This window comes from Sorghum bicolor, chromosome 4 (genome assembly GCF_000003195.3).
Source record: "Sorghum bicolor cultivar BTx623 chromosome 4, Sorghum_bicolor_NCBIv3, whole genome shotgun sequence".
In the NCBI taxonomy this organism is placed as follows: domain Eukaryota; kingdom Viridiplantae; phylum Streptophyta; class Magnoliopsida; order Poales; family Poaceae; genus Sorghum; species Sorghum bicolor.
The window spans coordinates 61,817,531-61,830,220 of record NC_012873.2 but is presented as its reverse complement, the minus strand read 5'-3'; the positions used below and the strand labels follow the sequence as shown (position 1 = coordinate 61,830,220).

Below are 12,690 nucleotides of genomic sequence, written 5' to 3'. Positions count from 1 at the left end.
TTTTGCTAAAGCAGTGGCGCTGACCGCTTGTGCGGCAGCCGGCAGCTGTAGCACTCGAATGCTGGGAAATGGTTTACCCGAGTAAGTAAAGAGAAATGGGTTCGCAATGCATCAAAGGGGTGGTGGCGCAGTTGGCTAGCGCGTAGGTCTCATAGCTAATCTGAGTTATCCTGAGGTCGAGAGTTCGAACCTCTCTCACCCCATTTTTTCCTTTTCCTTTTTCTCCGCGGGCATCCACGAAACCACGCTGCACTGCACGCTCTCGTCCTGCGTCAGCACCACTAGCCTACTTCCCATCCCATCCCTACGCCTACACTACCAACGGAGGAGGGCCGCCGGACGCAGCACGCACTGACTCTGTAGCAACGAGGCACAGGATACCGGACTCACTCAGCAGTCAGACTCAGCACGCACCAGATTACGCATCATGTCGAGGCAATCGTGGACGGTCGCTAGCCTAGCCAGGGCTCCCCCAAACGAACGAGGCGGATCGTCATGACCCGACCCCGGCACACACCATGGCAACCATTGCAGGCAGCAGTGTTCTGATTGGGTTCTAGCCTCTGTAGTCCATACGACCATAGCACACACATAGGCAGGGTGAGGGTGGTGATCACCGGCCGATGTGGGGACTGCACTGCCCGGCGCGACGGTGCCGGTGCCGGTGGGAGAAGATCGCGCTGTTTTGATCGGTCAGTGGCATCAATCGTCGTGTCCGGGGCTGTAGCAACAACAAATCATTCCTCATGGCCACTGGCCCCTGGCCGTGCCTTTCCATGCCAACTAAGATCCAGTTCATTTTCCGGGAGAAAAAACACAAAAAAAGTATCCTGCCGGTGCCCGAGACTATTTGGGTCGAGATCTGAGGGTGTGTTTTTTTTTGTATCTTTTATTTTTTTTAATTTTCGAGGACAAGGCAGTGTTTGTTTGTTTTTTTGTTAAAAAAAAAGGTTGCGGCGGACGGATGCCCATTCGTGGCGTGGATCATGTTGATCCGTGGACGAGTATAGTATGCGCGAGTAGGGCCCACCTCTGTAATCAGCGTTCTTAATTTTGGCTCTCTGATATGATGACTCGACGAGGAGTAGGTTGTTTGTATTAAGGCGCGTGTATTTTTTGTCCATGCACTTAGGTTTCTCCGCTTGCTTTATCTGTTTGTCGTAGAGCTGACGGGGGCGCGTTTTTGTAGCATAATATACTGTATTTTTCAGAGGCAAAGATGAAAGCAAGTATCGTCTCTTCTCGCCGCTTTTTCTGTAGTGTGCTGCGCTGCCATCTTTTTCTTAGTTTTTCCCCACGCGTCGGTGAAAGGAATTTGCGCGTACAGTGACGTCTCATCTACACCGGCGCATCGACAAAAGCCACGACGATTCAGGAGCCCATTAGCTCCGCGACAATCTATCTACGATAGTGAAATGGCAGTTGGGATTCAACTGCGTCAGGGGATATTTTCGTAAGAAATTATTATTATTTGCTGCTTCAGCCTTCAGGCCATTCTCTTTTCCACCAGTCGTGCACGAAAGAAATTGCTGTTATAAAAAGAAATCTTCTGTTCGCTACTTCGCTTCTAAATTATAGCTCAGTTTGGGTTTTTAAGTATATACAAGGTCCATTTGGTTGCAAGCCAATTCTTGCCAAGCTAATTTTAGAGCAAGCCAAATATATGAATACACCGAGTGTATGTGGGTGTTTGAACGTCTGCGTTATACCGTGTAATTCTAAAAAAATATACAAGGATAAGTTTATATTTTGGTAGGTAATGAAGATTGGTATTTGGTTTGCTACCAAAAGATAGAAAAATGTTGCCTTGCCAAATTTTTTTTGTCCAAATGGCACCAAACTAATTGCGTGTTAAATCATTTGAACTTATCCATTTTTTAGTTTGGCAAAGATTAGCTTGTAACCAAGTAGGCCTATAGTTTTTATTATGCATATAGATATACTGCATGTGTCATAGTATGTATCTAGAAAAACAAAAATAAAGTAAATGACACAATAGCCCATTAAAAATTGTACATTAGAGAATTTTAAGTAACCATTTTCATACCTTTTATTATCTGGTGGGATATGGCAGCATGAGCTCTCAGTCTATGAAAATAATCATAAAAACATGAACCATGTCTAATCAAATTAGTGCAGAATTTATCATTTTCCCCAAATAGATCACACATGAAAAACATGGCAGAATTCATTATTCTGATCTACATATACACAGTAAAAAATATGGATAGCTGTCGGTGAGTAGTAGTCAATACTCCTACCATTCAGGCATTCAAAAGATACACAAGCCTTTTCTTCCACTCATTATATAATCGATTAGTACCGTCCTATAAAAATAAAAAACCCCATAATGGAGCAGCAGTATGCTCTTTCGTAGGGGCGTAGGGCTATTATTTTTCTCTGATGCTGTTCCAGTAGGCTTCTAGTGCTAGTGCGTGCACGGTGGCCACGAATTCTACCATTTTTCCCTGTCGGCGCAATAGTCCCCTAGAGTAATTAACGGAGTTCCAGGACGGCATTGACTCGCATGTCCTTGTACTGTTCTCTTGACCACTTGGGTTTCCGGTCTCCTGGACAGCATCACTGCGTGGTGCGTGCTGCGTGCGGCACGCCGGCACCGTACTCTCCTCTCACCGCGACAGGAATAGGATACGGCCTAGTACGGTTTTACCTCCGGATTCCGATGCCAGATCACCGTGCACGTTCTTCGGCCTTGTTTAGTTCAATTTTTTTTACAATTTTTATTTAATATTTTTGTTACATTAAATCTTGCGACACATGTATGAAATATTAAATATAGATAAAAGTAAAAACTAATTGCATAATTTAATTATAATTTGTGAGACAAATATTTTGAACCTAGTTAGTAAATGATTGAATAATATTTGTCAAATACAAATGAAAGTGTTACAGTGTTTATTTTACAAAAAAATTTGGAACTAAACAAGGCCAGTAAGACCCGTTTGGTTTGCCTTATTAAAGTTTACTGCGCGTCACATGGAATATTTGGACACATGCATAGAGTATTGAATATAGATTATTTATAAAACTAAAAATACAGTTGAAGAGTAATTTGAAATACAAATCTTTTAAGACTAATTATACCACGATTGAGTATTAATTATCAAATAAGACGACCACAACAAAACAACCCCTTATTGCACTTCCAGGATCTCAAATCAACTAATGTACTAACGGCACTATAATCAGCAATTAGCCAGGAATTCCGGCTCGTCTGGTGTGCACAGCTGGGTTCTCCGGAGACAGAGATGGACGGCGTCGGCGCATGTTATGGCCGGAGCACGTTGTTGCCCAGATGGAAACGACCGTGTTTATGTGGCCATGTTCAGGGCTAAGGACAGTCCAAACCGTAGAATTATAGAATAATTTTCATATTCAGTAATTAATACATATATTATTTATAAAAATTGTAACTATATCTCAATTAATAGTTTGTATAAATAAAATTATTCTCTAATCATTTACCACCTATCTCATATATCATCTCTATCTATCACAACTCGTTCTATTTTTTATTCTCGTGTAGACATACTCTCTGATATAATAAAAAAAAACATCTCCTTGCCTCTCCAATTCAATCTTCAGTCAAATCCAGCACCTGTTATGATTTTCCGTGGAATTCTGGTATAAAGCCTCGTTTTTTTTAAAAAAAATGCATGCATAATTGAATCTTCTTTACTGTTGTTCGAAACTCCTTTTGAATTCACCGTGCAGCTGGACCTAAAAACTTGGTTACCAGAGACTCTCTGGGAAGTGGCGAAATGTTTGAGGGTTTTCTTGTGAAAAAATCACCTGGAACCTGGCGCTTTTGGCCTTTTTCACTCGCCGCTGCGCTGTTCACAAGAGACACCGGCGTACAACTCTGTAAAAGCGAGCACCCCAGAGCTGGAGGAGGGGGTGACGGAGAAAGAAAAAGAGTGGAAAAGAAGCAAGCAGGTGACGTCTTTTTCCACGGTCACCACCCTCTGTCTGCTTGCTCGGTGGTTAGAGGGGGCAACAGCTGCAGGCTCAAGCAAAGCGTGCTCACTATTTACCACTATTAGTTTAGAGCTTTTAAACAGGCTCCAAGCCCTGCCTTTCTCTTGGCTTTATACACTTCATTGTTCATTCACCTCTCAATCACTGTCTCACTCTCTCCTCTCTCTCTCTCTCTCTCTCTCTCTCTCTCTCTCCAGCCTCCAGCCTAATGATGTGAGATCCGTATACGAATCACACATACATACACTGAGCTTAGCTGTTCATGACGCAAATGCTGGTGATCAGATTCTATTCCTCCCCTCTCCCCTAGCTACCACCACGGCTGCGCTGTGCTCTGCTGTTGCTCACAGCGACCAACACCGACACACCGACTGCTTCTTCCCTCCCTCCCAATCTCTACCCTGTGCTGAGGCCACCACCCACCGTCCCGGTTCGGAGCTGCAGAGACCGCCTGCGACAGCCGGAGCAATGCTGGGAGCCAGACCGAAGTAAGCATCGATCTCTCTGGCTCTGCGCGACAGTTCTTTTCTTTTTTCCGGCTGCAGATCCTGGTAGGTTGTGCGGTTCGATTCTTGATCTGAGAAAAAAAAATTTGGTTCTTGCAACGCAGATCTGCGGCGGCAGAGAGCAAGAGCGGCAAGACCACGCCGCCGACGCCCAAGGGTGGGGGCGGCAGGCCGAGCAAGCCGGGCCCCGCCAAGCCGGCCAATGGCACTCCGCCGCAGGCGCCGCGCGCCGCAGATAGGTCCCCTGGTTCGGCGGACAAGCCGCCGTCTGGCGACCGCCGCACGCCCAAGGTCTTCGCCCGCCTCAGCACGCCGCCTGCAGAGGTACGGGTCTCTTTTGATTCGTCATCAGTGTGTCGCTTGATCTTGCGTGGTCTCGTTTGGGGTGTCCCTTGGGCTGTGACTGATTCCGTTGGAATGGCTGCAGAAGCAAAGCAGCGCCGTGAAGCAGTCTCACGAACTGCAGGCGCAGCTCGCCGCGGTTCAGGAGGAGCTGAAGAGGGCAAAGGAGCAGCTGGTGGAGAAGGAGAAGGAGAAGGGCCAAGTCCTTGAAGAGCTGGAGGATGCCAAGCGGCTGGCCGACGAGGCCAATGCGAACCTGCTGGTCGCGCTCGCAGCGCGGAAGAAGGCGGAGGAGGCCTCCGAGACCGAGATGTTCCGCGCGGTCGAGCTGGAGCAGACGAGCATCGAGTCCATGCAGAGGAAGGAGGAGGAGCTGCAGAGGAAGCTGGAGAGCATGCGGAGCCAGCAGGAGTCAGATGCTGCCGCCCTGCGGTCCACAGTGGAGCAGCTCGAGAAGGCTAGGTATGAGCTGGCTGATGCGATCGATGCCAAGAACTTGGCGCTCAATCAGGTGGATGATGCTATCCGGCTCAATGAAGTGAATGCTCATAAGGTGGACGTTCTCAACACAGAGGTTGCTCGCCTGAAAGAATTGCTTGACACTGAGCTGGATAGCAAAGAGAGAGAAGGCGCTGAGCAAATCATGAGGCTCGAGGCGGAGGTCTCTGCACTGAAGAGTGAGCTCCAGAAGGCAAAGGATGCTGAAGAGAAGGTAGCTGAATTGGGGGATGTGATCGAAGGGCTGAGAGTTGATGCTGCCAATGCTATGAAGGCCAGAGCAGAGGCAGAGGAGCTAGCTGATGAATGGAAGCAAAAGGCTGAAATTCTGGAAATTAAATTGGAGGCAGCCAACCAGTCTTACATGTTGAAGGTTGATTCCTTGAACTCAGTGATGAAAGAATTGGATGCAGCAAGCACCTTGCTTTCAGAGAAAGAGTCTGAACTTTCTGACCTTCAGAACAAGTTGCAGGCCTTGGAAGATGAGGTAGCTAGGCAGAATGAAGATATTATTGCATCTAATGAGCGTCTTGATGTTGCTGAGAAAGAGGCGTTTGAACTGAGGGAAGAGATCAATGAGCTTCAGTCAAAGCTCCAAGCACTGGAAGAAGAGAAGATGGATGCTATTAACAATGAGAACAATGCAAGTTCACAAATTGAGTCAATATGTGAAGAGAAAGAGAGGCTGGCTAAGGAACTAGAAACTAGCAAAGATGAGTATGAGAAAGTTAAGAAGGCCATGGAAGATCTAGCCTCAGCGTTGCATGAAATGTCCGGTGAGGCAAGAGAGGCACGGGAGAGGTATCTGAACAAACAAGAAGAGATTGAGCGTGCCAAAGCACAAATCGAGGAGCTCAACATGAATCTCAAGAACACCCAGGAGAACTATGAAGTGATGCTTGATGAAGCAAACTATGAGAGAGTCTGCTTGAAGAAGACGGTGGAGCGAATGGAGGCAGAGGCGAAGAATACATCTGAGGAGTGGCAATCCAAAGAGGTCAGCTTTGTGAGCTCCATCAAAAAGTCAGAAGAAGAAATAGGTACAATGAGGGTTGAGATGGATAAGGTGGTAGAGAAGGTGCAAGACTGCGAAAATAGAAATGCTGAGCTGGAGGAGAAGCTGAAGGAGCTGGAAGCTCAGGTAGAGGAAGCAAACAGAGCCAAGGATGAAGCCAAAGCTGAAGCTTTGAGCTGGAAAGAAAAGCTGCTAGACAAAGAGAATGAATTGCAGAACATAAAACAGGAGAATGATGAGCTACAGGTCAAAGAGTCGAATGCTTCAGAGAAGCTGAAGGAGCTATCTTCCGTGCTTGGCAATGCTAAAGTGCTAAATGGAACAGGTCCAAAAGATGAGAATGACAAGGGAAATACGAAGGATGATGATCATGTAGTGATCTCTACAAAGATGTGGGAGAACAGCAAGGTCACTGACTACGATCTATCTACAGAGAAAGAGAAAGATGGTGAATCAGAATTTGATCTGGAGTCCAACAAGGGAGACGCTGCCTCTGACGGCCACAGGCTGTCCATAGACAACAGGACGAACAACAACACGAAGCTGGCAATCAAGCAGCAGCAACCGAAGAAGCCTCTCATGAAGAAATTTGGTGGTTTGTTGAAGAAGAAAAGCCAGCATTAGAATAAATCGAACCATCTCAAAGAAAAAAAAAAGTATATCGATGTATGCCATGGATGACTATTTCTCTAGCTTCACCTTCACTTTGGTTCAGCAGAACTGCAGGGTTCGCCGTAAAGATAATAGTATAAGAAGTTTCAGAAGAGAACAGAAGGGTGATGTATTTGCTTCCCTTTTTCTGTTTAATTTCTTATATTGTGCATGTTTTGAGGAGCATTGATACTCTAGTCCATGTATTTCTTCGCCTGCTGGGGTAATGTTAATGTAAAGGGAATTGGGATTTCGATTCATTTGTTCCCGTATATACTTCACAGCATTTGTGAGTGTAAAATATTTGTAGCAGAGAACCAAGATGGAGCTGCACTTCCTCTGTCTTGATGACTTGAGTTGAGTCCAGTGTGAAGGTCTGTGAACAGTGCATGTCAATGTACTTGAGCTATTTATTGTGTCTGCGTATCTCTCCGACCTCCTGAATGGAAGGTCAGTACAACCTGCAGTCCGGCGGCAATCCGGCATCACTGCATACGCATAAATGACAGTCCTGCGCCTCACATGTCTGCATGCACACGGCAATGAAATTCATATGCCGTTTGGACGTTTGGGGTTTCTTGGCAGCAAGTTTTCTGTCCTGAACCGCACTGCTGGCTGGCTGGCTTATGATGAACTCCAGTTGGTCTGTGCTGCGCATCGAAGAACTCCAGTTTCTTTGGCCATGCGCTAGTTGTCTGACCTTCCCTAAACCGCATCGCAGAGGCACGGACGATCGACACGGCTGAGAGAGGGTGGAAGACATGTGCAGGCGGGGCCTCTATTTTCAGTGGAAACATGGCAGTGTCTGACAGCTGTGCACGGAATCAAGCAGCAGTTGTTGTAGGGTTCAAAGCTCAGAGCTTACGCGTGGCATGTCTCACTCAGATTTGCGTTCTTGCCGAGCACAGCGTCTTAAGAAAACACTCCGACCCTAACTAGAGTCCCCATTACCCACGACGTGTGTTGCGACGACATTATTACCCATGATGCCAGGACCACTCTCCCTCTGGACAATGTCGGGAAGAAAACACTGCATTTGCCCACACAATCTGCAGATAGTATGTGCCACTGTCAAAATGCCTCGATCACTTCCGTTCCGTGCCCTGCTATCCGCTTGCATAGAATACTGAGATATGATATGACATGTGAATTTTGGGACAGTCCTGAAATCCCGGGGGTTATCACGTTCTTCCAGCTGAATCTACCGAGACAGAGCAAGGTGCAGGGACATTACGCACATGGGCAGAGAATCAGCATTGGACAGAGACAGGTATTACTGGCTACTACCATGAACGAGAAAGCCGTGAAGCGAAGGAGGATTGCGTACGCACGTGTGAGGGTAAAGGATTGGGCAGGCCAAGCCAAGCGGCCGGTGAATACCCATTGCTCATCAATCAGTACTGTATACGTACGCGAGGCGAGGATTGTGTCACATGCTGTAGCCTGTAACTGCGACCCAGGACAAGAATCACCTTCCCCGCAAGGAAGCGGCAGGTGGCCGCCTGGCCTGGAGTGACAGCTCGCGCACCGACGTGCAGCGTGCTCGTGCAGGAGGCGAGGCTTGCGCCGTGCGCGCACCGGGCGGACGGCCGCTGCACTGCACGTTCCAGCGGCATCCCCGCACGGGAGAAAGCGGCCACCCGCCGCGTGGGGATCGTCCGTGCCCACACTGGCCGCGATTCCTGCCCCGTCTCCGCCGTGCTCATGGCTTTAAACGCCGAAACAGGCGGCGCCGTCGCGCGCCCGCTGGTGCTGCATGTCGTGTTTTCGGTTCGGCCCATGGAGGCCCAAAATAAAGTACTGGGCTAGTTGGTGGAGGAGGCCGGGGCGAGTCGAACTCCTCCTGCTTCTCACAGGCCCAAGCGTTCTGTTGGCTCTTCGTAAGGGTGAGGATGCTGCTGACATCCCATCAAAAAAGGGACGCTGTTTTTCTTCTAAAAAAAAATCAAAAAAGGATGCTGCTGATACTATTCGTGAGGACCGAGGAGGCCCGATCACGACAGCTAAGCTAGCCGACACGTCTACGTGTAAACCGTGCACACACACACATAAACCGTGCACCACACCTGTGGCTACTACTGGCTGTGCTGGCTCGTGGCTAGGATTGGAGCATGGTCGCATCGCATGGATGCCTCGTCAGCAGCCAGCGGCTTTCGAAGTCCCAGCTCCCAACAAAGAGGTGGGCGACCATACGAGTATGCGTTACCAACCAACGCACTATATCGTCAAGATACAAAGAATGCCGCCTCTGAACAGCTACGAATGGTCACTGATCACACACACATATATATTATGAAATAAAAGCAAGATAGAGAATGACGGGCCATTTATTTGCATCCCGTATCGCGTCCGAACAAACGCAAAATCTCCACGGACCACACGCAAACGCACCGGATGCACTAAAAAACCTGACGAAACATTTCACAGGTATACGACAGCACAGAAAACGTTGATGAATGAATCACTGAATCGGCTTTATTGATTGAATCTGGTTAACGTGTGCAAGATACATACAATCAGTGAAACCTTACATCTAAACAATGTGAAGCTAAAATACAGCAACAGAAAGAGGTCTGTTCCCAGCCCGTTTTGCCAGCAAGATTTACGATGACAGGTGCTCATGAGAGATATCCGGTCCCTTCAACGAAATCAGCACAAAAGTGGAGACAGACTGGGGGCCCTCGCCATTTTCGTGGTCGGCAACAGGTTCTACTTGATCCACAGTCTCGGAGCCACCACCAAACGCTGGACTTTTGTATGTACATACAGGAGAGGAGAACTGGGGTGGCGTGTAAGTGATCAGTTGGTGCTAGCTGCCATGTCTGGTGCTCTGCTTGGCGTCTCGTTCTTGCCCAGCAATGTCGGCATCACCGAAACAAGCCCGATCAGGAACAGCACTGCTATCGACTGTGGATCGTACAGGTCATTCAACGATCTCAGGTCGCTCAAAGCAATTCCAGCCTAGAAATCAGAAGTGAAAGTTAGGACAACCAATTAGCGCGCACAAGAAGAATGCACCTGAGGGAACGAGTACAGTAGAAGAAGGAATACCCTGACAGTCACATAGGCTGCTGGGATGAGGCCAATGGCTGTCGCCAAGAAGAAAGTATGGTATGGCACACCCACTATAGGTGAAGAAAAATTGATGAAAGTATTGGGCAGTGTCGGGGTGACTCTCAGGAAAAGCATGTAATTCAGCAGCTTCTCTCTTCTTTTTGCAACCTGAAAAAAAAAAGAGCATTGTTTACTTACTCTTTTCAGTTGTGGGCACTGACATTGTAAATTCAGCAGTGACTTAATATAAACATGAAGCGGCTAAAGACTCCTATATAAGAACATCAAATCAACGAAGTAGCCATGCCACATCGGCAGTAAACTGAGCAGAAGACATCATTCCATGTTTGCGCATTATCATAACAGCATGTCAACTAACAATGCACGTCCTGCTGTTACCTGCTTTTGGAAGAACATGAGCTTGTCTGGCCACAACGAGAAGACCAGTGGTTTCCCTACCAGCTTGGACAGGAAATAACAGGAAGAAGCACCGGCAGTGGCAGCAAAGATCACCAGGGCTAGACCACCGAGCTGCCCAAAGAGGGCCCCAGCAAGCAGGGACATGAAAATGGTCCCTGGGATCATGAACGTCTGCATGAAGATGTACACGGCACAGTATCCCACCAGCACCTGGATGGTGTAATCACTGGTGTAGCCCTCCAGATGGACACTGCAAGGCAGGCGATCCACTTTCCAAAGTTAAGAGACATTGGAAGTTTTGAACTGAAACATACGTAATTCTACAGCAACATATCGACAGCACTCTGAAGCCAAACGTAACAAATACTGAATTGCACTACCAGATGATAACTTCAGCATGAAACAAAAACCTTCAGCATGAAACAAAGTTGTACCGTAACTTTACTGCTGAACTGACAAAAAGGAAGAAAAGCTGTAGTCATGTACTCTACATTTACTGGTGAGTTTTGACCTGACCTTACAAATATCAGCGACTTCAGCATTTGTTAACTTACAAATGATGACAAGGATGATGTGTTCACGTGTGTACACAAGATTACAGCGTGCTTTGTGAGCTAACAGTGATAAACTGAACAGAGAGGCACACATCACAAAACACGCTGTGAACAGGTTCAAACATACGACAGTTACAGCTGGTCAGAAACCAAATATCGAAAAGAAAGGATTAGAAACTCCACCGACTCCGAAAACTACGGAATTTATTATTTTCTTCAATGAATCAAGGGGACCACATGCAAAGTGCATGAACCTACTTGGATTCTGGATAACCTTGGCCTTGTTTAGTTCCTCATAAATTTTGTAACTTTTTTCAGATTTTCTGTCCCATCGAATCTTGTGGCTCATGCAGAGAGTATTAAATATATATTAAAAAATTATTAATTATACAGTTTATCTGTATTTTGTAAGACAAATTTTTTAAGCCTAGCTAGTCCATGATTGAATAATATTTATCAAATACAAAAGAAAATGGTACAATGTTCATTTTATAAAAATTTTTGCAACTAAACAAGGTCCATGTTATAAATTCACATTCTACCTATATTGTATTGCCGAATAATATAATTTGGCCATATCAAACATGACAAGGAGCACAGCAGATCCTTCTTTTGCTACAAGATACGCCTACACTACCAAATCTACCAATGCAACCCAACAAAGAACAGCTTGAAGATCGTATATCTGTTTGTCTTGCTAGACAATCACGGGTTAATTAGAACGATCGAAGTCGGATTTACGCCATCTGTTAAGCTTTGAATCACAAAAAAAGAGCAAAAACAAAACAATTCTGAAAAAAATAAAACAAATGTGAAATTTGGCTTGGGCCTTGGGGGTACCAAATTAGAGCAACTACGAACGAAGCGGGTTGGATTACGTGAGGACTTGGAGCTCCTGGAGGTTGCGGGGCAGCTTGAGGAAGCTGTAGTCGGAGCGAGGCATGGAGACGTAGACGCCGGCCAGCCCCGCAGCGAAGACGGCGGCCACGGCGGCGAGCAGCGCCGCCTCCCACACCGGGAACCCGTCCTCCCTCGCCATCTCGTCCTCCTCCCCTCTTCCAACGGCAAACTCTAGCGTGGTTTGGCCGCTGGGCGAGGTCGCGAGCTTGCGGGGGCGAACGAGCTAGGAGGCTAGAGGACGGACAGGAGAGGGAGAGTGGGGGAAAAGAAGAGGGGAGGGGACAAGAAAAATGGAGACCGCCGTAGTCTATATTGGACTTCGGCTACGCTTCTCCTCTTTCCTGTCTGGTCGATTTGAGGAAATGGAGAGATTTTTGGAATATTCCATCCTCTTGTTTTGCTACGATTTCTAGACAAACAGTTCTCCGCTGTTTTTTTTTGGCGCAGAATTTGGTTGGTTTGCACGGTTGGGTTTCCTATGTGTGTTTTATAGCTGTTTGATTTGATGAGTCATGATTTATCTCGATTTTTAAAAACCTTTTTTTAAGTATTAATTCTTCTTTTGGAAATTAAAGTTCTTCGTCCAGTTCTAGCCGCTCTATGTTTTTCTTTTTTTTCTTTTCTTTTTATAGTCTTGTTTGACATAATTTCTAATTTTATTTTTTATATTCAAATCAAAAGTGTGCCTACTGCCTAGACTAGACTAGAGGCATAATTCTTTCACTGTCATTAAAAATTATAACAATTTTCT

At 46.6% G+C, this 12,690-nt stretch overlaps 2 protein-coding genes and 1 non-coding gene across 3 annotated transcripts; 2 read left to right on the top strand and 1 right to left on the bottom strand.

Annotated features, from left to right (window-relative positions):
- On the top strand, positions 117–203 carry TRNAM-CAU. Its single transcript is given in 2 exon segments — positions 117–154; positions 168–203. It is a non-coding gene; the product is annotated as a tRNA-Met (tRNA).
- On the top strand, positions 4,116–7,420 carry LOC8073892 (WEB family protein At5g16730, chloroplastic). Its single transcript, XM_002454399.2, has 3 exons — positions 4,116–4,487; positions 4,610–4,829; positions 4,933–7,420. Exons 1-3 carry the CDS (start codon positions 4,468–4,470, stop codon positions 6,982–6,984), a joined length of 2,292 nt encoding a protein of 763 aa, XP_002454444.1. The 5' UTR covers positions 4,116–4,467; the 3' UTR covers positions 6,985–7,420.
- LOC8073891 (uncharacterized membrane protein At4g09580) lies at positions 9,461–12,387 on the bottom strand. Its single transcript, XM_002452668.2, has 4 exons — positions 11,918–12,387; positions 10,465–10,735; positions 10,063–10,233; positions 9,461–9,972 (listed from the first exon to the last, which is right to left on the bottom strand). Exons 1-4 carry the CDS (start codon positions 12,076–12,078, stop codon positions 9,811–9,813), a joined length of 765 nt encoding a protein of 254 aa, XP_002452713.1. The 5' UTR covers positions 12,079–12,387; the 3' UTR covers positions 9,461–9,810.

What these genes read in the sequence shown, in the direction of transcription:
- LOC8073891 (XM_002452668.2), bottom strand. Translation starts at nt 12,078, where the DNA reads ATGGCGAGGGAGGACGGGTTCCCGGTGTGGGAGGCGGCGCTGCTCGCC. An exon ending in TCATGTTCTTCCAAAAGCAG is followed by an intron (nt 10,234 to 10,464) that starts GTAACAGCAGGA and finishes TTTTTTTTTCAG; the next exon opens with GTTGCAAAAAGAAGAGAGAA. An exon ending in CAGCCTATGTGACTGTCAGG is followed by an intron (nt 9,973 to 10,062) that starts GTATTCCTTCTT and finishes TCTGATTTCTAG; the next exon opens with GCTGGAATTGCTTTGAGCGA.
- LOC8073892 (XM_002454399.2), top strand. Translation starts at nt 4,468, where the DNA reads ATGCTGGGAGCCAGACCGAA. An exon ending in ATGCTGGGAGCCAGACCGAA is followed by an intron (nt 4,488 to 4,609) that starts GTAAGCATCGAT and finishes CTTGCAACGCAG; the next exon opens with ATCTGCGGCGGCAGAGAGCA. An exon ending in TCAGCACGCCGCCTGCAGAG is followed by an intron (nt 4,830 to 4,932) that starts GTACGGGTCTCT and finishes GAATGGCTGCAG; the next exon opens with AAGCAAAGCAGCGCCGTGAA.